Consider the following 27,446-nt stretch of genomic DNA (forward strand, 5'->3'; position numbering starts at 1 on the left):
CCGACTGATGCACCGTGTGGTCTGAAGAGCAGCTGATGAAAAGGAATTCTTATGCGTTTTAAATCAAACAGCTTGCTATTTGTTTCAAAGCACAAGGAACACACAGGTGGAATTTTATGACAGTTCCTTGCGGCTCTGAGAGCTGATCTGAGCAGAATCACACTCCAGGGATGCTATATGCAAACACACGTGTATTTATGCAACTTTCTGGGATTTTCTATTTTTAATCTCTGTGATGTAGATTTCCTTCTCCTAAAATCACATTAGAGAAGCCCTTTCGATAACGGACAGCATCATTAGAAACTGGTTCTGTCCAGCTGCGACTCTGACGACCTAGTGACCCGGGGTGATGGCCAGAGGCCCCGTGAGTGAGTGTTCAGAGCCCCAAGTGTCCCCTTCAGCCTGACTCGACCCACACGTGGTATGGATCCCAGCCTGTACCTTCATCTTCAGAGACATCCAGAATCTCATCCACCGTCTCTGGGAAGCTCATCCGGTGCTTGTCCGTGATCAACTGAAAAGAGAAAAAAGCGAGGAATTCAACCCCAACACAGCAGTGGGCCCTTTCACCCAGCCAGCAGTTATCTGGTTATGACAGTGGAGACCGGAAGGAGATAAGAAGTGAGGTTTGTCCCAGATGAGGAAAAGGACAGCTAAGAGTGTCTCTGGCGTCTGGCAGGAACCATAGAGGGAGATGAACGGAACTCCAGCTTCTGGTTGCCTGGTTCCTACCCTCAACTCCATCTGGGCCACCCCTTGGTCTGGTCAACGCCCCAACTCTTCTGGCCACCAGGTGGCAGTAAAGCCCCACCTGATGGAGGAGGAACCGCCCTCCATCCCGCCCTCCATCCCGCCCCCGCCAACCCCGCACTGCACCCCCAACCCTCAATTCTTTGGGCTTCAAGCTTCCCTCAGGAATCCCAGGACTCCAGAACACGCTCCACTTCCCAGGGCACCCCCTGGGGCATCCTGCAGGCTGTGCGTGTCTGAGGTGGGTGTGCAGGGGAGGAGTAGATGTACCTGGACAGTGGTTTCGTCGGTGACAACCTTGAGCACGTCTGTTACAGAAATGTAGCCCAAGCGCTTGGCTATGGCCAGAGGCGTGGTTCCATTCTGGGGAGAAGAGCAGACAGACGGCGTGATCAGCCCAGACCCACACCCCAGTCATTCACCCCCGGAGCAAGACCCTGCACACGTGTGCACCCAGACAGGTGTGGTCAGTGGTGCTCAAGGAGACGGGGTGCTGGGGTACTTAAACTGCCAGTGCTGGGTGTTCAGAGGAGATCTCGCCACCGAAGTCAAGAGCGGCCAAGAGGGAGGCAGTGGGAAGGTCAGGGTCGGGGAGACACCAGCTGGGGTTGCAGGAATAAGAGGGCCCCGGGTGGTACTGCCCATGGCTCCCAAGGCTGGGTCTTCGGGTGTCAGTTACTGATCATGGAAACAGTTCAAAGAACCCACACACTTCAGTGAACTCTTTTCAGGCCAGCCGGAAATCACGTCACCAGAAAATAAGGGAGGAGCAAATTTCTACTCTGATTTTAAAGGGAAGAACTAACTGAAACGAAATGGATAATGAGGCTTTCCTTCTTTTTTCTTTTTTTAACTTTTTGGCCATATCACATGGCATATGGGACCTCAGTTCCCTGACCAGGGATTGAACCCATGCCCTTTCAAAGTTCTCTGCTTCCAGGGTCTACCCCATGCAGACTGGGCCCCATCCACAGCTATGGCTTCAGCAACCACAGCAACAATCAAAGGTCCTCACGCTATCCAAGCTGGAAGCAGTCACGGAGATAAGCCAGTATCTCTGACAGTCCCACTGCCCGGGGAGGAAGTGACCTCTGAACAGTGACCGCTGACGTGGCTGAAGACCCCGAGAACCCCAAACATCAGGACCCACCCAAGACATTTGGTTCTGCTCACTCTCGTCACACTGAGAACAGCTTCACAGATTTTAGCAGGGATTTTGTGGAGGGTTTTGACAGCATTTAAATAAAAATAAAAGGGGGAGGGTAAGCGATGCTTCTAGGATAAACTTCCACCTTCCGGACGGAGGCCCCTTGCCCCTGGGAGCCTGTTCGGGCCCCAGACACACTGGAGGCTGACCTGAGCTTCCCCCGTGACGTGAAGGGACGTCTCAGCGGCCCCCGTGAGAGCAGCTCTCTGGATCAGGACCCCGGGCGGTACTCACCGAGCTGACCTCGTTTGGGGAAGCACCATGTTTGAGAAGCAGTGTCACAATGTCCGTATGGCCCTGTTGAGCCGCCTGATGCAAGGGGCTGTATCCGAGCTGTAAAGCGGGTAGACGTTTGGGAGGATGAGCTAGCAACAGAAATGAGCTAGCACTGCCCACCCACCACAGAGCCTATGTCTTCTGTATGCAAAGTAAAAAAATTAAAAAAGCGTTTTCCCCATTTCTTCCTCCAGCGTCAAAGCTGAAAATTGTGGCGGAGCCCCACGTGTGCCCAGAGTGATTCTAGGTGCCTCTGTTTGGCACTGGTCTTGTTACCGACCAGGGTCCTCGGCTTTTCCAGTCAATAGAAATTGATCAGAGGACAGACAAGAAACTCAGGCAAGGCTTTACTGGGGCCCCTGCTGCAGCGGGGATGGGGGGTTGAAAACAAGTAACAGGATCCCTTGCTTGCTCCCCAGGGGGAAGGGACAAGCTGGTTCCTGACATGGAGTCATGGTAGGGGCGGGTCCAAGGGTCAGGCTGGAGGGGTGACTCAGGCGGTTTGCCTTTGGATGGTATTGCATGCAGGGGGCATGCACAGGACCCTGCTTTTGGTTCTGACAGCCTGTTTTTGCTCCCGGCTCTTTATAAGTGGCAGTTGGGTTTTTGGTCTCTGTGTATCTTGTCGTCCATGACTTGCCCCAGCTGCTCAGGTACGAGGTTATTTTTAGTCCCTTATAGATTCTTTGTAATTTTGTTGCTGGAGGAGATGTTTGTCCAGGTGCAAGCCCTGAAGCAAAGTGGGGTGGTCCCAGTGTGTCTCTGTCTCGGGCATCCCCATACCTTGGTCTTGGCATTGACGTCTGCCTTGTGCTGTAGCAGAAACTTCACCAGTTTGATGTTCCCGTAATGACTGGCCACGTGGAGTGGAGTGTAACCCATCTGGAAAGTAAGAGAGGAGAGAGGGTGACTGGCAGGGCTTCTGGGGACAACACAAGACACTCTGAGCTGGACGAGAAGGAAACTCGCACGGTAACAGCGGTAAAGGGGAAAATGGATGAGGAGGCCTTGGCAAGGCTGGCAGCAGTTCCCTGGGGTCAGCTGTCTAGGCTGTCGGAGGCCAGGGGCCTGGGAGGGGCACAGGGCTTGGTGTCGGGCAAGAGCAGCATGAGGTGATCAGGAGAGACTCAAGGCGGGTAGCCAAGCGGGTAATGGGAAAACCGGCCCTGGGTCTGGGGAAGAGGGCCTGGCAAGGAGGCACCCATGGGTGCCATACACCCAGATGAAGTATGGCAAGAAAAAAGTGGGGCTCACGGAACTGAGGCAATATTTACAGGGAGTTCAGAAAAGAGGGTGGGGAGCGGGGAGCAAAGATGGAGGAGGAAAGGCGGGAGAGACCGTGCTACAGAAGCCAAGAAGGGTCACTTGGAGAGCAGGGGAAGCTGGGAGGGCAGGGGCCTTGCATGAGAAGGAGGTCCCCGCTGACCCGGACAAGACCCGCCTTGCCCTGCTATCTGGGCTACCAGGTGGTACAGTCATGTACCATGATGGTAGGAACTGGCCATGGCTTGAAATGAGTGGACTTTGTGTATTTATTCACTTGAATTTTGTCCGCAGAGGAGATAATTCTCAAGGAAGCTGTTCTGCTGAATATCTTAGTGCTCCCTCCACAGGCTGACAGGCCAAGGCTCTCCAGGCCCCTAAGTGTCCTGCGGAGCCTAATCCCAGAGACCATCTGGATCCAGACCCTGCAGGCTGGACCTGAAGTGATGGGCTGGCTTTGAGATCTCTAAGGTCTAACAAAGATCCGTCTAGCCAAAGCTATGGTTTTTCCAGTAGTCATGTACGGATGTGAGAGTTGGACCATAAGGAAGGCTGAGCACTGAGGAACTGATGCTTTCCAACTGTGGTGTTGGAGAAGATTCTTAAGAGTCCACTGGAAAGCAAGGAGGTCACACCAGTCCATCCTAAAGGAAATCAACCCTGAATATTCATTGGAAGGACTGATGCTGAAGCTGAACCGGCAGTACTTTGGCCACGTAATGCGAAGAAACGACTCACAGGAAAAGGCCCTTATGCTGGGGAAGATTGAGAGCAGGAGAAGGGGGTGACAGAGGATGAGACGGTTGGATGGCATCTCTGACTCAATGGACATGAGCTTGAACAAACTCCGGGAGATGGTGAAGGGCAGGGAAGCCTGGTGTGCCGCAGTGCGTGGGGACGCAGAGTTGGACAAGACTTAGCCACTGAACAAAAGCAGCAACAAGTTCTAACTCACAGTATAGGATCTCTCAGGGCAAGATCCCAAAAGACTAAACTGGGCTGGCGAGAGGACCTCAAAGATCCAGAACATTCTTGGGTTTTAAGCAGGTTCCTGTAGAGGCTTTAGGCAGTTGGGGATAAAATATGTCTCGGATTTTTCTGGGAGCCTTTAATGTCACACTGCCGACTGGTGTTCCGGGTGGGCTCTGGAGGGGGCTGGGGTTGGAGGGGTGTTGCTTTGTCTGTTTCATTTAATACACTTGCCTTGCAGTGAAAAGGAACAAAATGATGCCTCTTCCAGGAAGCCTCCTTTTCCCACCAAATGGAGAGACCCTCTCCTCCCTCTATGCTCCCTCTGGCTCACTAGTGCCCTCCTCGCATCGGACATCACACCCACTGTCCCTTCCTGCCTCTTACATCATCTGCAGGTGCCTCGAAGCAGAATCCACTGTGTGCTGGGCACTGGGTTGTTCTCCATCCCCCACCCCAGAGCCGCCCCCCCATACCCCCACCAACCCTCTGCACACAGAGGCTCAAGGAATGCTGACCAATCCGAGCCAAATGCCAGACTAGAAGGCATGGAATTCTCCAGTACATCCAGGGAAGCCTGACATTTTGACACCTGGCTCATGTAAGACAGAGATTGGAATCGTGACTCACTACAGAGGCTCAAAGTTCTAACCAACTTCTTAAACTCCCCACTGGAAAGTGAGTCCACTGGCCTGGGGTCCACTTCGGCCCCTAGGAAGTGGCAGACAAGAATGGGCCATGGTGGCCTTGGGGTTTCCAAACTCCTGGGATGGACCAGTGAGGGAGGCCAGAGCGGGCAGGCCCGTGGGCGCAGGGGGAAGGTGTGGACAGGATGCAGGCTGTGGTACTTACCCGGGTGGTGGCGTCCACCGTGACACCGTGTTTGATCAGCACGTCTGCCACTGGAATGTGGCCTTCTTGTGCGACCAGATGGAGGGGAGTGAGTCCACTCTGGGAAGGAAAAGAAGTTCATCAGTTTGCAGCCAAGATAGAGTTCTGGGTCATGCTGGGAAAGCACTGAGGTTTGGGAGTCAAACTTGGCTCTGTAGCCACCAACCGGCTGTTTGACCTTGGGCAAGCTCTTCTAGGCCGCCACATCCTTAGCGAAAACATGAAGTGGTTGAACTAAACCAGAGGTCAGCAATGGCTTCTGCTAAGAGCCAGATCATCAATATTTTGGGCTTAACTGCATCAGTTATAGTGAGAAAGCATGCGTGCCAACAGGTAAACAAATGGGCATGGCTGTGTTCCAATAAAACTTTATTTATACAAACAAGTTGTGGGCCAGATTTGGCCTTCAGGCCATAGTTTGCTGATATCTGAACTACATGAACTTTATTGTCCATTTCAGTGGTAACATTTCTTATTTCCATGACTTGAGATGAGCTTCAATGTCTTGGTTTGCTTATTGAGAAAATAGGGATTATCACTGACAAATTTCAAGGGCAAAGGAAGGCTCGCTTGAGAAAACAGAGACAAAAACACGTTGTAAAACAAGATGTGCCATGTAAATGCAGTCTGTGCTCCGCACACCCAGCCAGTGCTTCACTGGAAAAAGGATGAAACGATAGAAGATCCTGCTGGGACCAAAAAAAGCCAGATTCTTGGAGCTCTTATCACATCCTTCTCACAGGGCATAGTATAGTGTCAGTCGCTCAGTTGTGTCCGACTCTTTGCGACCCCATGGACTGTAGCCCGCCAGGCTCCTCTGTCCATGGAATTTTCCAGGCAAGAATACTGGAGTGGGTAGCCCCATTCCCTTCTCCAGGGGATCTTTCTGACCCAGGGATCGAACCCAGGTTTCCAGCATTATAGGTGGACTCTTTACCATCCGAGCTACCAGGGAAGTCCATCTGTCTCACAAGGATAATAATACTCCAGAAATCTTGTTTGATATGTGGGCACTCACACAAAAATGCCAGGAAAGCCTTCTATCTCCTGTATCTGACTCTACAAGCCTTACTAACCGTGAGGCAAACAGGGCTGCCCCCTCTCCAGAAACTCCACTCATCCTCCCCTACCATCTGTCCTTTCCCCCCAGCTGACGGGAGGCCCAGGGGCAGTGCCCCCGACACTGAAGCCAGCACAAGTGGGCAAGGATGCCCAGAGAAGAACAGGTCCTGGGTCAGCCCCAGCTACTGGGTGCCGTGCCCAACCCCTGGGATAACACAGTAGCCTGCCGGGTGACGGTGGGTGTGGATGGGTGGGCGTGTCTCCAGGGCAAAGCTTTGCCATCCAGCCCCTGGTCCCTGACAGAGCTCACTTAAATGGCACCAGCAGGAGACCAGTATAATGGTGCTGCCCTAACGGTTCCCTCTTGGGGGTCACCTGTCCAAACCTGTCCAGAAAGAGCCAGTAGATCCAGTAGGTTCTTAAAGAAATATTAAGTTATCCTTAAAATGCTTGCCCTTCTGAAACTGTATTACCTTCATGTATCATCTAAAGAAGTGACTCTTTATAGTGTATGATTCCATTTACAAGAAATGTCCAGAACAGGCAAATTCACAGTGACAGAGAGCAGATGAATGGTCGCCAGGGGACGGGGGTTTGAGGGAGATGGGATGTGGCCACTAATGGGTCTGAGGTTTCCTTCTGGGGTGGCAGGAATGTCCGGAAGTTAGGCAGTGGTGGTGTTCATTCAATTCTGCAAATATACCCCAAACCACCAAATAGTACAGTTCAAACCAGTGAAGTTTATGGTATGGGAGTTATATTTCAATAAAACAGCTGCTTAATAAAAGAAGTGACTCTTATAGACTTAGAGAACGAACTTATGGTTTCTGGAGGAATGGATTGGGGGAAGAGATAGTTAGGGAGTTGAGGATTGATATGTACACACTGTTGTCTATTAAATAGATAACCAACAAGGTCTTAGTGTATAGCACGGGGAACTCTGCTCGATGTTTTGTGGCAGCCTGGATGGGAGGGGAGTTTGGGGGAGAATGGATACATGGATAAGTGGGGCTGAGTCCCTTCACTGTTCAACTGAAACTATCACGACGTTCCTAACTGGCTATAGCCCAAAACAAAACAAAAAGCTTAAAAGTTACAAAACAAAACAAAAAACAAAAGGAGGGACTCGTAGCCTTTCCCGGGCCATGCATTCCTTGGAGACACTGATGAAAACCACAAGGACGTCAGCGGGGAACAAATTCCCAGGTCCTCCCTCCACAGGTCGCTACACCAGGAGGGTTTTCTACTCACACGCCAATAGTCCCTGGACTAATAATCCCATTAAGGGACAGGTCAGCATTGAAAACAATGCCTTCCCTACAGAAAAAGAATATTTAGTTCCAACTTCATAGATTCCTGAATGTAGAAACTGGCCTCTATGTGGGAAAGCATGCAGTGGATTTCAACAGTGATCTTTGTGTGGGTTCTTGAGTCATTCTATTTAGGAAGGACCAGCTTTGGCATCAGGTAGGCATGGGGTCCTACAATCTTGAAATTAGCAACCTTTCTGAACCTGTTCATTCATTTATAAAACTGAGCTAAAACCTACACAGAGCTGTTGTAAGGGTCACACACACACACACACACACACACGTACATCACCTAATTCAGAACCCGGGCACAGCATAGGCGCGCCTAGGCTTCAGCTGGCCCCAACGCGATCGCGTCTACAGGAAAATCGCAGACGCGTTTACCTTGTTGCCCAGGTTCCCGTTGGCCTGCTTGGACAGCAGGAGAGCCACCATCTCTGCGTGGCCCTCCTGAGCCGCCAGGTGGAGGGGGGTCACGCCTTGCACCGACTCCGCGTTCGCCGAGCCCCCGTACTGCAGCAGACTGCGGGCCACCTCCAGCTGGTTCTGCTTGGCGGCGATGTGCAGAGGTGTGTAGCCGTTCTGAAATGGAAGGGGCCCCCAGAGCCTGCTTACAGGAGTGCTGAGTTGACAAGCTGAGTGCATGCCTTCCGGTTGAGATCCTATCCTCCGAGGCGGGGCCAGGAGGTCTGATTTAAGGCTGTGTCACCCGGGAGGGTCACTTCAGTAAACAAACAAACTGACCGAGTCCACTGGGTTTGGAGAGGCTCCCAGACCAGCAGAGCCCTGTTCCCGTTTTCTCCATCTATGTTCTGGGCGTGAGTGCCCTGTCCCCAACAGATGCTAGGATTCAGCCAGGCAGCCTATAGAACAACCAGCAGGCTAGGTGGGGATGAAAATACAAGACCCTCCTTCCTGCCATGAGAACAGCATCCCAGACAGGTCATGGAGGAGGAAGAAGAGAGCTCTTTCTGGTTCCCTGTGCGGCTGGCCCAAGAGCTCCCCCAAGCTCTGTGGCTTCAGGCAGGTGGTGTAAGAGGACAAGCCCCTGGCGAGGGACCTGCGGACGTGGAGTCAGTCCTTGGCTCACTTTTGTTTTTTATTAATTTTTACTGGAGGACAGTCACTTTACAAGTCCCTGATCTACTTTAACCAGCTGTGTGACTAGGGCCAAAAGAGTCAATGACCTCTAGATGCCCTTTTGTACTTTTTTAAGCCATTAAAAGTGGATAGTGTAGCTGGGACATGGAAGCAACCTAGATGTCCTTTGACAGATGAATGGATACAGAAATGGTGGTCCAAGGCGGACGTGGACCAATACAGTAAAATCCCAGTTTTAAGCACCGAGGGACAGGGTAAGATCCGTCTCCATAGTGGATTTTATGGGGAAAGGAAAAGTCACTTACCCAAAGAAGGAAACTGAATAACAAAAACCATTCTCTTTCGAGGAATTATGTAAGACCATTCTAGTGTTCCTCCTTTTAGACTGGATTATGTTATGAGAAAACATTAAATCCTTTGGAGGCTGTGTTCCCCTGACAAGATTGGCATTTCGATTGTAGTAAAATTAATTAAACAAAATGAGTTTCGTACTGTATTAAGAGGGTGCCAAGGAGAGAGGCGGGGTTCGGTGGATCAGGCCTGAGATCTGGAGTCAGGCCCACATGGAGAGCCTTCTCTCTGAGCATCAGACAATCTTCTGGCTTCAGAATGCAAGTGCTTTTAGCCGGAGCCCTGCTTTTCAGACTCGAGTGTGTATGAAATCATGTGGGATCTTGTTAAAGTGCAGATTCTGACTAGGTGGGCCCCAGATTCTGCATTCTGAAAAGCTCCTGGGTCAGGATGCAGTGTGGTGAGGCTGATGCTCACCCAGGGTGCATCGCTGCAACCTGCATTCCATTCCCTGCATGGAAACAAGGATCAAGGACTTCCACCGTGAAGAGGACAGGAACTCCAGCAATTATTCTTGTTGGTATAATCAGGAGTCCAGGCCACTAGGGCAGACAGTGGAAGATGTCTGCTGGCAAGAACAGCATCCTGTCCTGGCAACAGGCAAGCTTGCCCTGGAGCTCAGGCTGCCAGGTGACCCCTGGTTAAAACCAAGATACAAGAGCAACTGTCTGTCTCAAATCAGGGGCCAGCCCCTTGGAGCTCCCTCCAAGCCAGGACTACAGGCAATGAATGACCTTCTCTAGGTGATGAGAGAAGGGGCAGGCGAGTCAGGGAGAGATGACGGGAGCCGTAAAAGGCTCCTCTTTCCCCAAGCAGTGAGCACGTACAAAGGAATGCACACGCTGGAGAGAGAGCTGCCTCAACGTTAAAACAACATCAGCATTGAAATTAGAAAGGGAAGGGTTTGGTTTGGGTGCAGAGAGATTTGCATGTGAAATTCTACAAAATTGCCAGACTACTTTGGAAACTATTTTTTGCCATGGAAACAAAACCCATCTGTACAGGGTTTATGTGTGGATAAAGCTCTCTTTAAATACCATGGGGCTGGCTCCGATTTCTTTTATATAAGGGGGGTGTGCGAGGAGGAGGGGAGTCCAGCAGTTTTATTTTTAGAGGCAGGAGTAAGTCACGTCCCCCGTGGGGCCGCGTGCTGTCTGCGCAGCGATGTGGGCTCTGCTACAAGAGCTCGGGGTGGGGGGAGACTGGAGCCCAAGGAGACAGGGTGTCTGGGAGAGACTGTGTGCTGTGTCTGCAGGAAGGTGATGCTGTACATTTCAGACGAGCATCCGATCCGAGTGGGGAGGGCAATCTGAAGGCTGGCACGATCTTCCCCGACCAGGTTGCGTCCCCACGGGGGTCCGCAGGGGTGGGCTGGAATCATACTCTGACCCACCTGAGACCCCTCCTGCTGAAGGGTTGAGCACGGGGGTTAGCTCCCCGCCCCCAAAATCCATAAATTATCCTCACTCTCACTTTCCTTTCTTCTGAGTCTCGACTGTCCATCTAACTGTGAGCGGAGAGACCACGTGCGTCCTTAGCCCTCAAGCTCTGCTCCCTCTCCTCACCCTCCTCTGCACGGCCACCAACCCCAAGGCCCCTCTGCCCTTGCAGATCTTGCCACCCTCTCATCTCATCCCGCAGCAGGGCAGCCTGCCCCCCAGTGATGCTGGTGTCCAGCTTCATCTCTGTACCTTGTTCTGCCCCCTGCAGTCCTCTCTAACATAAGCCCCACCTGCTGCCTACACTCAGGGTCACTCGGGGGTGATGGACCCGCGACTCTGAGCATCTCAGGGGCTGGCATGAGGCCGGCCAGTGGCCATGCATCCCTGTGTAATGTATGGACAGAAGGAGGACCGCTTCAGAGCCTGAACTCAGGAGGAAAACAGAGCTGGGGGAGACTACCCGCCTTTAAAACAGGTTCTGCACTTCCAGGTTCTGGCAAGTTTAACCCCCGCCCCAAATATTCTCCAAGTGTGTCTGTCCCCTGTCTGAGCATCAAGACCACAAGATCACCCCCCACCCGGAATGTTCTCCAGGGGGGACCCTGTCCCAGCATCAAGAGCACGCTGTACATGCTGACATCTGACATCAGGCTTGAGGACACATCTGTTGGGTGAACGAGTCCCCCCTCTGGGAGGTGGCCTGTGGTGGGAAGTGCTCCTGCCTCCTGCCCCGCTCCTGGTCCCCCAGCAGCAGCCACAGCCCACCCTGGGGTGGGGGTGGGGGGCTGAGAGCAGGGTCCCAGGGTGGGGCCGGGGCAGGCACCAGCAGGGAGGCTTACCCAGGCAGGGCTGTGTAGGGAGCCGCCCCGTGGCAGCAGCAGCCACAGCCCACCCCGGGGTTGGGGGGTGAGAGCAGGGTCCCAGGGGGTGGGGCCGGGGTGGGGCTGGGGTGGGCACCGACCGGGAGGCTTACCAAGGCGGGGCTGTGCGGGGATCCGCCCCGGGGCAGCAGCAGCCGGACGACGTCCAGGTGGTTGTGGTGCACGGCCACATGCAGGGGGGTCAGGCCGCTCTGTGGGGGGACGGGGACAGCCTTCACTCATGGGGCGGCCCCCTGGCCAGGCCCCAGGAGCCAGGCCTAGGGGTCCGTGTTACTTCTGCTACCCAGGAAATCCACGGAAGAGCCATGTCAGAGCCCAGCCACTGGAGAATACAGCCAGTGGAACCTGGGCCACCCCCTCAGTCCTGGGAGTCACCCCTCAGTCCTAAGGGGTCATGTCCTCACTCCTGAGGGTCACCTTCCCAGTCCTGGGGGCCACCTCCTCGGTCCTGGGGGGTCACCTCCTCACCCCTGGGGGGTCACCCCCTCAGTCCTGGGGGTCGCCGCCTCAGTGCTGGGGGGGGTCACCTCCTCAGTTCTGGGGGCCACTTCCTCACTCCTGGGGGCCACCTCCTCACTCCTGAGTGGGTCACCTTCTCAGTCCTGGGGGTCACCTCCTCAGTCCTGGGGGGTCACTTCCTCAGTCCTGAGAGGGTCACCTCTTCAGTCCTAGGGGGTCACCCCCTCAGTCCTGGGGGCCACCTCCTCACTCCTGAGAGGGTCACCTCCTCACTCCTGGGGGGTCACCCCCTCAGTCCTGGGGGCCACCTCCTCACTCCTGAGAGGGTCACCTCCTCACTCCTGGGGGTCACCACCTCACTCCTGGGGGCCACCTCCTCAGTCCTGGAGGGTCACCTCTCTCCTGGGGGGTCACCTCCTCACTCCTGGGGGTCACCTCACTCCTGGGGGCCACCTCCTCAGTCCTGGAGGGTCACCTCACTCCTGGGGGGTCACCTCCTCACTCCTGAGGGTCATCTCACTCCTGGGAGCCACCTCCTCACTCCTGGGAGTCACCTCACTCCTGGAGGGTCACCTCCTCAGTCCTGCGGCCGACGGGGCAGTGCCCTCATCACTCTGGCTCAGAGTGGCCACCAGGTCTTTCTAGAAGGGCGCGGCATCATCAGGAAGATCAGTGCCCCCAGAGGCCACTCTCCCCGCGTGGCCACCCATTCACAAGGTAGAGATGCCACCACCCGTGGGAAGCTGCGCCTCCATCCTGGCTCCAATCTGACCCCGGATGGAACGCGAGGTCAAGCTCACCTTCCCGGCGGCGTTAGGGTGTGCATCGTGCTCCAGCAGCAGCTCTGCCATGCGCACCTTCCCGTACTTGGCTGCCACGTGGAGAGGGGTAAATCCTTTCTGAGGAGAAACACTGGCTCTCAGAAGCCTGGGAGCCTCCGCTGTCCTCCCCAGGGAAAGGGTCTGCATGCGGCCAAGGAGGCGCCCACCCCGGCTGGCACAGAGATGCAGGAAAAGGCACGGAATGGGCGGTCCCTCTTAGACACCCCGGACTGGCAACCAGTCCTCTTGTGACGGAGTCAGACTGCTTGTGCTGTTATTTGACAGCCAGTGAGCTGAAGGCCGGGGCTGGACCGTCATCCTTCTCTCATTCCAGAACCCACCTGGATTGTTCAGGGCAGACCCTGAGACATTCCATGATGAACGGATGAAGGCTGGGTGGGTGGATGAGAAACTACAGTTCAAGGCAACACAGGGGCGGGACGGCCCTCCCCAGCCTGGGACCCAGCGGAGACCAGCCTGCTGCTTCTGGACCACAGGAGGAGCAAGGCCATACCTTCGTCATGCACGTCTGGGACGCCTCCTTTTCCAGAAGGGCCAGCGCCGTCTCCACGTGGCCCTCTCGGGCCGCGATGTGCAGAGGGGTGTGCCCGGCAGTGGTGGCCAGGTTGGGGTTGGCATTATTTTCTAGCAGGAGCTTCACCATGTTTGTGTGGCCAATACGAGCTGCACAGTGAAGTGGGGTCTGGTCATCCTGGAACCCAGAGCGAAAACAAAGAACAGGATGCTAAGGTTACTTAACCCAACTCTTCATTTTACACAGCAGGCAGGTGAGGCCCAGAGAAGTTAAGTGACTTTCTCAAAGCCACACAGCTAGTAAGAGGAAGAGCTGAGATTCAAGGCTCCAAGTTACAGAAACCAGTATGTTCTTTCTCATTTAATCCTTTTAACTCTCATTTAGTCCTATAACAACATTTCAAGTGAGTTCTTATTCCTAATTTGCCTAAAGACTTAGCCTTCCCATCTGTAAAATGGGAATAATGGTATTGACCTCATAGGGCTGTGGTTAGGATCAAGCAGACTGCATATACAAGAAGTCTCACACCGAGAATGGTGGAATCAAGACTGCCAGGAGAAATATCAATAATCTCAGATATGCAGATGACACCACCCTTATGGCAGAAAGCAAAGAGGAACTAAAAAGCCTCTTGATGAAAGTGAAAGAGGAGAGTGAAAAAGTTGGCTTAAAACTTTAACTTTCAGAAAACTAAGATCATGGCATCTGGTCCCATCACTTCATGGCAAATAGATGGGGAAACAGTGGGAGACTTTATTTTGGGGGGCTCCAAAATCACTGTAGATGGTGACTGCAACCATGAAATTAAATGATGCTTGCTTCTTGGAAGAAAAGTTATGACCAACCTAGATAGCATATTAAAAAGCAGAGACATTACTTTACCAACAAAGGTCCATCTAGTCGAAACTATGGTTTTTCCAGTAGTCATGTATGGATGTGAGAGTTGGACCATAAAGAAAGCTGAGCACCAAAGAATTGATGCTTTTACTGTGGTGTTGGAGAAGATTCTTGAGAGTCCCTTGGACAGCAAGGAGATCCAACCCAGTCCATCCTAAAGGAAATCAGTCCTGAATATTCACTGGAAGGAGTGGCGCTGAAGTGGAAACCATTGGAAAAGACCCTGATGCTGGGAAAGATTGAAGGTGGGAGAAGGGGACGACAGAGGATGAGATGGTTGGATGGCATCACCAACTTGATGGACATGAGTTTGAGTCAGCTCCAGGAGGTGGTGATGGACAGGGAAGCCTGGTGTGCTGCAGTCCATGGGGTCACAAAGAGTCAGAGGGGACTGAGCGACTGAGCGGAACTGAACTGATCCATTGTGGTTTTTCTCACAGGCAGACCTCAGAGACATTGTGGGTTTGGCCCCAGACCACGGCAATAAAATGGGTATCACAGTAAAGCGAATCACAGATTTTTTTTGGTTTCCCAGTGCTTATAAAATTATTTTTATATGATATTATTCTCTGTTATGTGTGCAGTGGCATTATGTCCAAATATATATATTTTTTTTAATTGAAAAATACTTCATTGCTAGAAAAATGCTAACTGCTTGACAACCTGGGTTGCCACAAACCTTCAACCAGTAAAAAACACATGATTTGCAAAGTGCACTAAAGCAAAGGGCAATTAAACCAGGGTGTCTGTCCTGTCTGAGTGTCTGCTTGTCTTTCTGCCTGAAGGCTTCCCTGGTTTTCTCTATGCCAAGGGTGATGGAGGGTCAGAACTGGAAAGGGCAAGATGACTTTTCATCCCCTGTCCCCCGCCGCTCCCCGTTTCCCCCTGAAACAGAAGCAGTCGGTGGGCCAGATCTCTGTTATTGGGCCCAGGGGTGGGGGTTCTGTCACACGGTCCAAACCCAGACCGCAGTCCTGACACTCAACAGCACCTCTGTGGCCTGTGCAGGAGGGACGTCTGATGGTCAGCAGCAATTCCTCCCCTTGGCTCACTCAGTCCCTCCGAGACGTCTGTTACCACCAGGGGGAGTCTTTTGTTTTCAGATTAAGTAATTCCTGATTTTCACCAGCAACACTTCCTTGAAAAAGTGACTTCTCTTCTGATACTATGACTGTAACCACCATGCATCCTTTCAGCTCCAAAACACTGCTCACTGGCCTTTTGTTTTCCTAAAGAAACAGCTCTGATGCCAGCACATGTCTGGCCCTCTCAGAAGCCCTGCAAAACAGGACCTGAGCGTTGGGTGCAACCATGTGGGCGGGGCAGGGAATCTCGGCCCCATGAGCCCTGCAGCCCGGCCTCGGAGCTCCTCCTGCACTTTAAGGCTCATGTCCAGGACCGCTGCTGCCTCCTGAACCCACCTTGGCCTTGGCGTTGACTTTGGCTTTGTTCTGGAGCAAATATTTGGCCACTTCCGTGTGCCCTGCTCTGGCTGCCATATGTAGCGGGGTCTCCACTTTCTGGAAAACAACAAAATTAGAGAAGTGTTAGCTTGCGCTGGGTTTCTAATAGGGCACACACAGAGGTCCATGGTGCCAGTCTGGGGGCTTTTCACCCAAGAGGTGGAGTTGCCCCAGCAAGCAATATCAGCCTTTAGCCTGGGGTGTGGGTGTCTGTGTGTGTGACTGTGTGTGTGTGTATGTGCACACAAGATACACTTAAAAGTAAGCCCCAGAGCAAAGGAATGTTTATAATGCACATATATTCCCAGAATAACACAGAAGTTTCCAAATTATTGTCTAAAATAAAATCCCAAGACTTACAGACATGTAACAAGTTTCACTGAGATACAGACATTCTCCCCAGGTCAGAAGTCCCTGCTATTCTGAGATTTCTGCCTCTGTCCAGGAGAGGAGAGCTTGGGCTCCTCTGAGCCCTCGGTCCCCAGCAAGGGCGGGCTCTGCCCACGGACTCACCACGTTGGAGACGTTGGGCGATGCTTCCCGCTGCAGCAGGCTCTTCACGATGGGCAGGTGCCCCATGAAGGAGGCCACGTGGAGAGGTGTCAGGCCAGACTGGAACAGACCAGAAGGGAGTGAGACAGGAGCCCTCCCTGTTCCTCCAGAGACACAGCCAGAGGGAGCTTAGGCTTTCCTGCCTCTAGGTGTTTTGGAACAGTTTTCCCAAGAAAGAGAGTTCAAGGAAATGGGTCTGCTTCCAGGAAATGGGGTGGGGGATGGGGGAAATCCCATTGCAGGGTGATTCCACAAATATTCACAACTCAGAATATTGCATCTGACCTTGGACAGCTCCCTGAGCTCTGACACAAGCTCTGGGTCTTATCCATCCCTGATTCATTCTTTTAGAGTTCTAGACTAGTACACGTGTGGACAAGGGCACACACAGACGCAGCCACAAAGGACACCTCTGAAGATGGCTATTAGAAGAAGACCCTCGGGGACTCTTGGCTCGCCCACGGGGTTCCCCTTACCTCTGTGACCGCGTCGATGGAGGCCCCCATCTTCAGCAGCAGCTCCATGACACGGATGTGGTTCTTCTTACAGGCGATGTGCAAGGGGGTAAAGCCATTCTGCAGCCCCACACAAAGGGAGACGGATGAGCAGGGGCTTACCCGCGAGCCCAGGGAACACCCCGACCACCTCGCTGATAAGAAGGCGGCCTCGGGCCCAGCCCATCAGTGGTTCCCACAAACCGGAAGAGGCAGGCGGTGTGCCCCATGCACCGGGCATGGTCCTGAACATGTTGTCTGCACAGCTTTTTTTTTTTTTAATTTGGTCGTGTTTTTGGATGCACTGAAAGAGCCTGCTGTTTAAAGTTTCCTTACTCTTCGGAAGGAAAGTTATGACCAACCTAGATAGCATATTGAAAAGCAGAGACATTACTTTGCCAACAAAGGTCCGTCTAGTCAAGGCTATGGTTTTTCCTGTGGTCATGTGTGGATGTGAGAGTTGGACTGTGAAGAAGGCTGAGCGCCGAAGAATTGATGCTTTTGAACTGTGGTGTTGGAGAAGACTCTTGAGAGTCCCTTGGACTGCAAGGAGATCCAACCAGTCCATTCTGAAGGAGATCAGCCCTGGGATTTCTTTGGAAGGAATGATGCTAAAGTTGAAACTCCAGTACTTTGGCCACCTCATGCGAAGAGCTGACTCATTGGAAAAGACTCTAATGCTGGGAGGGACTGGGGGCAGGAGGAGAAGGGGACGACAGAGGATGAGATGGCTGGATGGCATCACTGACTCGATGGACATGAGTCTGAGTGAACTCCGGGAGTTGCTGATGGACAGGGAGGCCTGGCGTGCTGCGATTCATGGGGTCGCAAAGAGTCGGACATGACTGAGTGACTGAACTGAACTGAACTAAGGGGAAATTTACAATGAAGAGAACTTCTGTGAAGCACATCACATTCCCTCGTCCCTGGAACCGCTGATCAGCTTTTGGTCAAATGATTCCTGTACCTCATCCTTACTGTAACATGTTACGTGTGTTAGTTGCTCAGTCGTGTCCGATTCTTTGCGACCCCATGGATTATAACCCGCCAGGCTCCTCTGTCCATGGGATTCTCCAGGCAAGAATACTGGAGTGGGTTGCCATGCCCTGCTCCAGGGGATCTTCCCGACCCGGGGATCGAATCCAGATCTCCTGCACTGCAGGCAGACTCTTTACTATGTGAGCAGGAAATACTAGGATATAAACTCCGCAAGGGGAGGGATTTCTGTTTCCTTGGCTTTGTCTCTCTGCTTATTTTTTCAGTGCTTTAGCAGTTCTCAAGGTTATCCACCCCTATCCATTCATGGATAAGGTTGGGGGAGGGGAGTTTGTCTCAACCATTCCCAACCACAGGAATATTTGTGAATATCTAGGTGTTGGAGAGGACTCTTGAGAGTCCCTTGGACTGCAAGGAGATCCAACCAGTCCATCCTAAAGGAGATCAGTCCAGGGTGTTCTTTGGGAGGACCGATGCTAAAGCTGAAATTCCAATACTTTGACCACCTGATGTGAAGAGTTGACTCACTGGAAAAGACCCTGATGCTGGGAGGGATTGGGGGCAGGAGGAGAAGGGGACGACAGAGGATGAGATGGTTGGATGGCATCATCGACTCGATGGACATGGGTTTGGGTGGACTCTGGGAGTTGGTGATGGACAGGGAGGCCTGGTGTGCTGCGGTTCATGGGGTCACAAAGAGTCGGACATGATTGAGCAGTTGAACTTAACTGAACCGAGAGATATTTTTGATTGTCATCACTAGGGGAGGAGTGCTGTCAGTGCCTAGCGGCTGGAGACGGGATGCTGCTAAATAGCCTACCATTCACGGGCCAGTCTCCACACAACAAAGAATCCTGTTCGTGCTCAGTTGCTTCAGTCGTGTCTGACTCTTTGCAACTCCATGGACTGTAGCCCACGAGGCCCCTCTGTCCATGGGATTCTCCAGGCAAGATTACTGGAGTGGGTTGCCATGCCCTCCTCCAGGGGATCTTCCTGACCAAGGGATTAAATCCACGGCTCCTGCCTCTCCTACTTTGCAGGCAGATTCTTTATCACTGAGCCACTGGGGAAGCCCAGTGTTATGTGGGCTACAGCTAAGAATATCGGGTCCCCAACGTCAGTAGGGCTGAAGTCAAAAAACCCTGACTGCTCCAGACAATGCCCGGCTGGAGGGAGAGCTCAGGGGAAGCTTTCTGAATGAATGAATCAAGAGTGGATGAGCCATCCTTGTGGCCCTGGAAGCTGTCCTGTCTTCTAGATTCTCCTCCTCTGGGAAGGGGCAGAGAGGGGATGAGGGCCATGGGCAGGCTCTGTGCAGCGCTCCGGCCCCTCCAGGAACTTCCCAGGGAGCTCTCGGCCTGGGGCAAGGGAAGAGGAGCCACGATCCCAGCAGGGAATTTGCTTTAGGCTTGAGCTCCCCTCTGCTCAAGCCCCACAAGCACTGTGTGTGCCCCTTGGCCTGTTATGGGGGCTCGGTCATGAGGTGCAGGAACATGGCAGGCAGGGAGGTCATGGCTGCCTGCCCCCTGGCCTTGGGACCCCAGCCCTCCGCCTGCCCGGAGTCTCCAGGGTGGAGACTCAGCCCTGCAGTTCTGGCCCTCACTTCTCTGGCCCCTGCTCGCCAGCCTCCCACTCACCAGGGCTCTGGAGTTGGGTTTGGCCCCTTTATCCAGAAGCACCTTGGCCACCCTGTGGTGGCCGCAGTGGGCGGCCACGTGGAGAGGGGTCAGATGATCCAGGGTGATGTCATCAATCTCTGCGTTGTATTGCAATAGGAGTCGGACACAGTCGAGGTGGTCTCCCTGAGCCGCCATATGGATCGGGGACAGGCCATTCTGGTGAAGAGGGAAAGCAAGCAATTGCAAAGGAAATGAACACGGACATTCAGGGCACCGAGTCCAACCTCACTTCCCGTCTCCTCCCTAGCTGCAGTGCCTCCACATGGCTCTTGAGTGAGCCTGGTTTGTTCTGGCCTCCACACTCCTGCTGGTCTCGGATAGCAAACCTTCCCCTTCCCACTCGGCCAAATCCTCCAGGCCTGGAGGTGGTGTACACAGCACTGGGGCAGCCTGACAGCTTTAGCCCCACCCAGGAAGATTAAGACCTCATATTGGAACTGAGGGCCTTCTAACCCTGAAAGGACTTTGAGAACAACTATTTGGTTTCTTTTTAACATCATCCAGTCCACCCCAGGCTCTGAAGACTCCCTGAGCGCTCAGTTTCTGTCTTTTCTGGAGCTCGGGTAAAAGAGACGAGGCCAGATCTAGAGCTGAACAGACAAATGACAGCCTGAGGCTCAAAGCTGGCCCACTGCCTGTGCTTGTCAGTAAAGTTTTATTAGAACAGGGCGGCTTGTTTACACATTAGCCAGGGCTGCTTTCCCACTCCAGTGACGGACTTGAATCATTGTGACCTTGACCATGGCCTGCAAAGCCTAGAAGTATTTAATATCTGGCTCTTCAGAGAGAAAGTTAGCCAACCTTGATCTAGATAATAGAGCTGAGTGCCTCCCATGTGCCAGGCACTGGGGCCAACATTGCATACAGTGGCGAGGTTAGCGGTAGTAGCCTGTCTGTTTCTCAGAAACGGGATTCTACTCCGGGTCGGCCTGACCTGCAGCCCATGCCTAAAAGATGCTCTTCGCAGAAAGGAAGCCCACACCTTGGTTTTGGCTTGGATGGGTGCCCCGTGGTCCAGCAGGATCTCTGAGATTCGCAGGTGCCCATTCCGAGCTGCACAGTGGAGAGGTGTCAATTCATCCTTTAAAAGACAGTCAAAAAGAGAAAGCCCCAGAGGCGCCCATCAGAGGCTGCTGGAGAGAACATCATCCCAGCCGGAGGGGCACATCGAGTCCTTAAGGATTAGCTCGATGGAGCTGTCTGGTCTCCAGCTGCCCCTGCGGGCTGCTCTAGAGGCTGGACGCCCTCCCCCCAGCTGGCCACGGAGAGCCCACCTCCCGGAGTGGGGCCCTGGCAGGTAGCACGCCCTCCCCTGGCCTCGGTGTGCAGCTTGCTGGCACCCACCTTGGTCCTTGTTTCTATTTGGGCCCCGCGGTCCAGCAGGAGCCGCACCATGATCACGTTCCCCCTGCGGGAGGCGATGTGCAGCGGCGTGATGCCGTTCTGGAAGGACGGACAGACTGTCAGGACATGCATCCTCCTGGGGGGAGGAGCAGCTGCCCCGCGGCCCCCACCCCGGTGCCCCTACCCCAAGACAGGCAGCCAGCCTGAGCCCACTGCTAGGACTCTTCTTGCTAAGAAAGATTTCCAAGCCTCTAAGGACAGGCCAGCATCGTGGTTCATCCCCGCAAGCTAGCAGAGCTGGGTCTCCCAGGGAGTCAACAACACGGGCTGGCTGCAATCTCTTAGAAACCCACCCGCTGGGAGCCTTAACAGACTCCAGGCTGTCCCACCTGCAATGTGAGGATGTCCTCGGTGCCACGAGAGGTGGGGGCACTGGATTCTAGACCCTCAGCCACCGCACGTGTGTGGGCACCCCCACCCCCACCCCTGAGAGCCTCACCTGGGGTGTGAAGTTGACGCTGGCTCCGCGGTTGAGGAGCAGCTGGGCTACGTTGAGGTTCTCGTAATGAGCTGCGATGTGGAGGGGGGTGAATCCCGTCTGGGGCACAAAAGAGCACAAGCAGCATTGTACTGCGTGCATTGTCATTTCTACCCAGGATCAGCCCAGGCTCCGAAAAGCTGGCAGGACCAGAGGACCCCACACGTGGGCAGATTTGGAGCGAAGGGGTCATCAGACATCCCACAGCAAGTTACATCCAAAAGTGAGGTGCTGCCTGTAGGGGGCGCCCAGTCTCTGGGTTCACATGGACAAACCACAGACCAGGGTCACCTCCAGCCCTTCAGATGGGGCCCAATCCTCTGAACGGCTGCTTCTGAAGAGATTTTCATGAATGAGAGAAGCGTTATGGGGTTATGACTTTAATTCTCAGGACAGTTTCAGCCGCTGCAGGGCTGCGATGACTCAGCTGGGTGGGCGAGGCAGACCTCTGACCTTTGGTGTGTCCCTTACCATTATTCTGTTCCTGACCTTGCCCCACGAGTAATAACCCAGGTAGAGTTTTCCAGATGGAACCCCATGACTTCGGGGTGGGGGGTGGCGGGGGGTGCTGCATGACTGACTTGGTGCAAATACATCATCTCCCCTGGGAGGGAGACATTTACAGCCTAAACTTACAAACGGTGTGAACATCGAACAGCGTGGGCAGATGGCGGGCTGGCCAGGCCCCCAGGAGCCGCTTCAGGGTCCCCTCTCCCTATGGGGACGCCCACCTCCCTCTACCAGGGGATGGCCGGGGAATGGGCTGGAATACAATTCTAACACCACCAGGGGTCAGGCGCTGGATTCCAAGCCCTACTCTGGTCAGACACCCCTCCTGTCTCTCCGGGACGCTGCTCTGAATGACCCAGCACGTGTTTCTCCGCGTTGCCGGGAGATTTAAAGTGTGGCGCTAGTGTGGCTGCTGCGAATGGCGGGCGTGGCGCGGCTTGCTCGGGGTGCACACTGGGGCTTCTCTGGTCTGGGCTGGTCCCAGGGAACTAGCGGGGAATGCGTGGGGCCCCCGAGGCCTCCCAACCAGGGCCCCAGCGTGCTCCCAGCCCCGCCGGGCGCCTCACCTTGGAAAGCACGTCGGGGTTGGGGTCGTTCTGCAGCAGCACGGCGGCCGTCCGCGTGTCGTCGTTGCGGGCTGCGATGTGCAGGGCGGGCAGGCGCACCTTGCCTTTCGTGCCGTAGTTGATGAGGTGTGCCACTACGTTCTCGTGGCCCTGCTGCAGGGCCACGGCCAGCGGGGTGAAGCCGTCCTGGCGGGGGCAGAGGAGAGACTCCTGTGTGCTGACCGACCTGACCGCTCCGTCCTTAGGGCGGGACCTGCGCTTCAGCGCTCAGGGCCCTTGCCCTCGGCCTGGGAGCGCCTCCCTCCTCCACGTCCTGCAAGCTCAGCTTAGTCGCCGCCTCCTCCCTAATGCCTTCCTTGGCTCCACTTTCATTCTCTGCCATCTCACAGCACGTGCGATAACTCTCCTATAGCACTTAATTTTTCCTTTATGACTTGTTCCGAGCTCTTTTACTGAGCGCTGTACTGCCCTGTCTCTCTGCCTCCCTCCCTCTCACGTCATCACCCCGTGTCAGGACAGGGCCCTGGACGGATGGCCGACAATCAGGCCTTCATTCATTTCACAAAGATTACTGAACACCTACCAAACGCTGGAAACCACAGCAGGCACCGAGGTTTCAATTCTGAGCTACTGCTATTAAGCTCCTCGGTGTGTACCGGGGCACAGGGCCCCCTTGAACTGGCGAAGCAGAATGAAAACATCCATCTAATCATTGAGTCGTCTGATGCTAAGAGTCAAGAGAAGCTTTGGTTTCGTCTACTCCGATTCCAACATTTCACCAGTGACAAAACTCAGGGTCAAGTGACTTGTCCAAAGGTGTTTGTGGGCTCAGAGCAAGATGTTTATACTTCTTATAAAGGTCCGAGGCACACCTGTCACCCACATGCACGCATGCCCCCCACCCCTGCCCAGCCTCCAGTGTTGGTCACAGTGGGAGTGACAGATTCACCCCTGCGGTAATTTCTCTGGTACGTGTCTGGGCATCCCACAACACCTGTGACTTTGTCTCTCAGCTCCTTGCAGGGTCTGACAGTGCCCTGGATGCTCATCACGACAGAGGATGCATCCCAAGCCATGTCCCAGGAACCCATGCCCCTGTGACCCTATCCTCCCCCCAAGACATGTTCAGCCATGAGGCCACATCCCCAAGGTACTTACTTCTGTGGCTACATTCTGATTAGCTCCGTTTTCCAGCAAAAATTTAACCACCTCCAAGTGATTCTCTTGTGCTGCCATGTACAGGGGGGTAAAGCCTTTCTGTAAACCAAGAGGAAAAGCCATTGGAATCCAGCCATGTCACTGCTGCTGCTAAGTCGCTTTAGTCGTGTCTGACTCTGTGCGACCCCATAGACGGCAGCCCACCAGGCTCGCCCATCCCTGGGATTCTCCAGGCAAGAACACTGGAGTGGGTTACCATTTCCTTCTCCAATGCATGAAAGTGAAAAGTGAAAGTGAAGTCGCTCAGTCCTGTCCGGCTCTTAGCAACCCCATGGACTGATGGTGCTAAAACCGGTGCAAAATCCTCCAAACTGAAGGACGGCTCTTCCAATATCCTGTTTCCACCCAGCCCTGGGGGCAGCATTCCCACCTGTGTCTCCAGCTGTCAAAACTCATGACACTTTGCAGTGGCGAAGCGGGGTTACTGCAAAAGGCCTCCAGGTGGGGTGACCCTCCCCAGAAGTCTGCTACTGCCCCTCCCAGAATGGTCAGCCTCTTCTGTGCACACACACGGCCCACTAATTTCACTCCCTTCTTCACACTCCCCCCCACCCCGCCATAATGCCTCTCCATACATAGACGAGACACAGCTAAACAAGACATATTATTCAACTCCAGGAACAGGGTCCACAATGACCCAGCCCACCGTGCTCAGAATGCCCACTGAAGCAGGAAAAGGCAAGAAAGCGTTTGGAGATGCCTGAATACACACGGACTTGGCCACACAGTGTGTGTACCCCCCTCCACTCCCCGGGGTGAAGCGGACAGGCAGCCCCACCAGCCCCCGGGGCCCGAGCATCACCTGCGACTGGGCGTTGACATTGGCGCCATAGTTGACGAGCTCCCGGACCACCTCGTCCTGACCCGCCAGGGCCGCGATGTGCAGTGCCGTGTTCCCCTTCTGCAACACAGGGGCGGACAGGAGGTTCCCGGGGCCTGCCGCAGCTGGGGGAAACATGCGCCAGCCCCGGGCAGGCAGCAGGCTTCCTTTGTGGCCCCAGGGGGCACACAGCATACACTCCTGTGCCTGACCCACCAGACCTCGTGAGCGGCACCGGAAGCCCGGGGAGGGAAATGCTTCCTGTCCTCCTGAAAAAACAATGCTCTGGAATAAGAGCGCCTCCTTCTCAGCTGATCGGCTGCACGCAGGCTCAGGGTCCCATCATCAGCGGAGACCCGCTGAAGCACTGCCAGGCAAGCCGGCTCCTTGGATGACCAGCTACTCGCAGGCTGTGGCTCTGCAGGATGGCATGGAGCCCCATGAGGCCCGGGACAAAGGAGGCTGCAGATCCCGTGGGACAGCACCCTGTGCCATGACGGTAACACCCACCGACCAGAGGCTGGACCAAAGCGGGCAGGGGATGAGGGGTGAAGCATCAGGCAGAAGCGGGAGGGTTGCTGCTGTTTAGTCGCCTATGCTATGCTATGCTAAGTCGCTTCAGTCGTGTCCGACTCTGTGCGACCCCATAGACGGCAGCCCACCAGGCTCCGCTGTCCCTGGGATTCTCCAGGCAAGAACACTGGAGTGGGTTGCCATTTCCTTCTCCAATGCATGAAAGAGAAAAGTGAAAGTGAAGTTGCTCAGTCGTGTCTGACTCTTAGCGACCCCACGGACTGCAGCCCACCAGGCTCCCCCGTCCATGGGATTTTCCAGACAAGGGTACTGGAGTGGGTTGCCATGCCCTCCTCCAGGGGATCTTCCCGACCCAGGGATTGAACCTGCATCTCCTGCCTTACGGGAAGATTCTTTAACGCTGAGCCACCAGGGGAAGCCCGTCGACATAGGTGAAGGGGTGGGGAAGGTAATAAAACGGACTATGTAACATATATGAAGAGAATAAAAAATACGGAATTAGTGTGTGTGTGTCGGGGGGGCGGGGAATAAACAAAATAAAATCTGGCAACAGAAAATCCAAACAAAAAATATGAATAATAAAATACCGTGAGTCAGAGATCAGCAGGCAAGAGAGGAGAGAGAGTCCTTTCTCAGAAGGAACGCTAGACGAAAGTGAGGGTCACAGCTGTTTCAAAGTCAGCTTTTCAGAAGGCTGCCTGTCTCCACTTCATTTAGTTGTTTCTCTGGGGTTTTATCTCGTCCCAAAAACCCGGGGCGTAACTTTCTGCTTTTTCACACTGATTAACTTTCTGTAACGTGGTTTGGTTTTAGTCATTATGGGACTGTGATTCTTTCTTGCTTCTTCTGTCTGCCCTGTGATGGAGGAGACTGAGGCTTGTGTAAGCTTCCTGATGGGAGGGACTGGTTAAAGTAAACTTTTTAAAAGCTGAGAACTGAGAGCAGAGACTAGGAAGCCAGGTTCTGAGAAGGTGGGGGGACAGGCAGGGTTTCTTGTCTGGCTCCGTCCTGGGTGTATGTAACTGCACTTTCTGCACAGGCTCGGGTCCTGTAGGCGTCGTTTGTTTCCAGGACGCCGCCTCCCTGCCTGGCTCCTCCCTGCTTCTCTGTGAAGTCCCTCTCGCCCACGTGACTCCAAGGGCACCCCTGCTCCAGGAGCCGCAGGCACTTGACAACGTCCATCAAATAAGGACCACAGCTGCACCCATCTGGCCCTCTGCTACGTGAGGAGCAGAGATTTCTCACGACCTCACTTTTTCTAGTTCAGGCGGCATATCAGCTCAGTTCAGTCGCTCAGCCATGTCCAACTCTCTGCGACCCCATGGACTGCAGCACGCCAGGCTTCCCTGTCCAACACCAACTCCTGGAGCTTGCTCACACTCATGTCCATCAATGATGACATCATCGAGTCGGTGATGCGGCATATGGTTTTTTTTTTTAATAATTATTTTTATTTGACTGCGCTGCATCTTAGTTGCAGTATGTGGGATCTAGATCCCTGGCCAGGGATTGAACCTGGGCCCCCTGCATTGAGAACACAGAGACTTAGCCACCGGACCACCAGAGAAGTCCCTTTTTCTTTTTTTGGCATATGGTTTTTAACTATAGTTAGTTTCTAACTAAATTAATCCACTTGCTAATGCATTTTGGGAAACCCACCGAACTGGAATTTCAAATTCGGCCCTGGCGATGGGGCCACTGACCGGTCACTAGGAACCAAGTGCCTCCCCTGGGAGTCTGAGCATCAAATCCAAGCGCCTGGGGGGTGAGGGGCCCCCACGGGTCACTGCTGCCCCAGAGCCTCAGGGCTCAGGTTCTTGTCTCTACCGTGTGACATGATTCAGGAAGGAGTGTCCCCTGGTTACCTCCTGAACTTGTCTTTCTGATTTCTCCTTTTGGATAAGCAAAAGGGTTCTTTCTCAAATATCCATCAGAGAGCAAGAGCCAGAAATGAGTATATAGATGCTAATTTATCATTTTTCTTAGAAGTTCAAAGATCTTACATTTAGAGGCCTTGGCACCTGGGTCTGACTCATTCCCTGTACCGAGAGGAACAGGGTGCTGGCACAAGAACCTTCTCTAGGAATCAGGACTGGGACCTCCAGGCCTCCCCACCTAGAAGGAGGCACGCCGTGTCCATCCAATTATTTGCACAGGCCGAGCACGTGTGTGCCAGGCACCAGGCCAGCTCAGGAGGGGTTATCAAATGTTTCTTTCCATCTGCTCCTTCCTGCCTGACCTACTGCAGCAGGGCTCAACTGTATAAACCCATGTAGAGAAAGCTGGCCAGGGAGGGCTGTCGGGGCCCAGCTGTGGGTCTCAGCCCGTGACATCTTCATGATCTGAGCCGAAGGCAGCCCAGGTTGAGGAAGGGACCCCCCCATCCACACACTTGCACATGCTGCAAGGCTCAGGAGAAAGCTCCCCAGCCTTGGGTTCAGAGTCACAGGGAGATGGGTTTTTCTCTGCCCCTCCCTCGGCGTGAAGGAACATGCCCTCAAAGCAGCAGGAAAAATT

At 53.9% G+C, this 27,446-nt stretch overlaps 1 protein-coding gene across 6 annotated transcripts in view; it reads right to left on the reverse strand.

The window, feature by feature from the left end:
* Positions 1 to 27,446, reverse strand: part of ANK1 (ankyrin 1) — a 245,260-nt gene that overhangs the window by 51,628 nt on the left and 166,186 nt on the right. For all 6 annotated transcript variants that reach the window (XM_024986486.2, XM_024986485.2, XM_059882374.1 and 3 more), the window contains exons 4-22: positions 24,378 to 24,476; positions 23,516 to 23,614; positions 22,358 to 22,543; positions 21,243 to 21,341; positions 20,744 to 20,842; positions 20,382 to 20,480; positions 19,358 to 19,555; positions 16,707 to 16,805; positions 16,192 to 16,290; positions 15,637 to 15,735; positions 13,298 to 13,495; positions 12,763 to 12,861; positions 11,596 to 11,694; positions 8,113 to 8,310; positions 5,318 to 5,416; positions 3,017 to 3,115; positions 2,192 to 2,290; positions 1,021 to 1,113; positions 442 to 514 (exon numbers count right to left, since the gene is read on the reverse strand). In XM_024986486.2, coding sequence (XP_024842254.1) covers positions 442 to 514; positions 1,021 to 1,113; positions 2,192 to 2,290; positions 3,017 to 3,115; positions 5,318 to 5,416; positions 8,113 to 8,310; positions 11,596 to 11,694; positions 12,763 to 12,861; positions 13,298 to 13,495; positions 15,637 to 15,735; positions 16,192 to 16,290; positions 16,707 to 16,805; positions 19,358 to 19,555; positions 20,382 to 20,480; positions 20,744 to 20,842; positions 21,243 to 21,341; positions 22,358 to 22,543; positions 23,516 to 23,614; positions 24,378 to 24,476 — 2,233 coding nt within the window. The remainder of the gene's footprint in view (positions 1 to 441; positions 515 to 1,020; positions 1,114 to 2,191; positions 2,291 to 3,016; positions 3,116 to 5,317; positions 5,417 to 8,112; positions 8,311 to 11,595; positions 11,695 to 12,762; positions 12,862 to 13,297; positions 13,496 to 15,636; positions 15,736 to 16,191; positions 16,291 to 16,706; positions 16,806 to 19,357; positions 19,556 to 20,381; positions 20,481 to 20,743; positions 20,843 to 21,242; positions 21,342 to 22,357; positions 22,544 to 23,515; positions 23,615 to 24,377; positions 24,477 to 27,446) is intronic.

Source organism: Bos taurus, chromosome 27, assembly GCF_002263795.3.
Source record: "Bos taurus isolate L1 Dominette 01449 registration number 42190680 breed Hereford chromosome 27, ARS-UCD2.0, whole genome shotgun sequence".
Lineage (NCBI taxonomy): Eukaryota > Metazoa > Chordata > Mammalia > Artiodactyla > Bovidae > Bos > Bos taurus.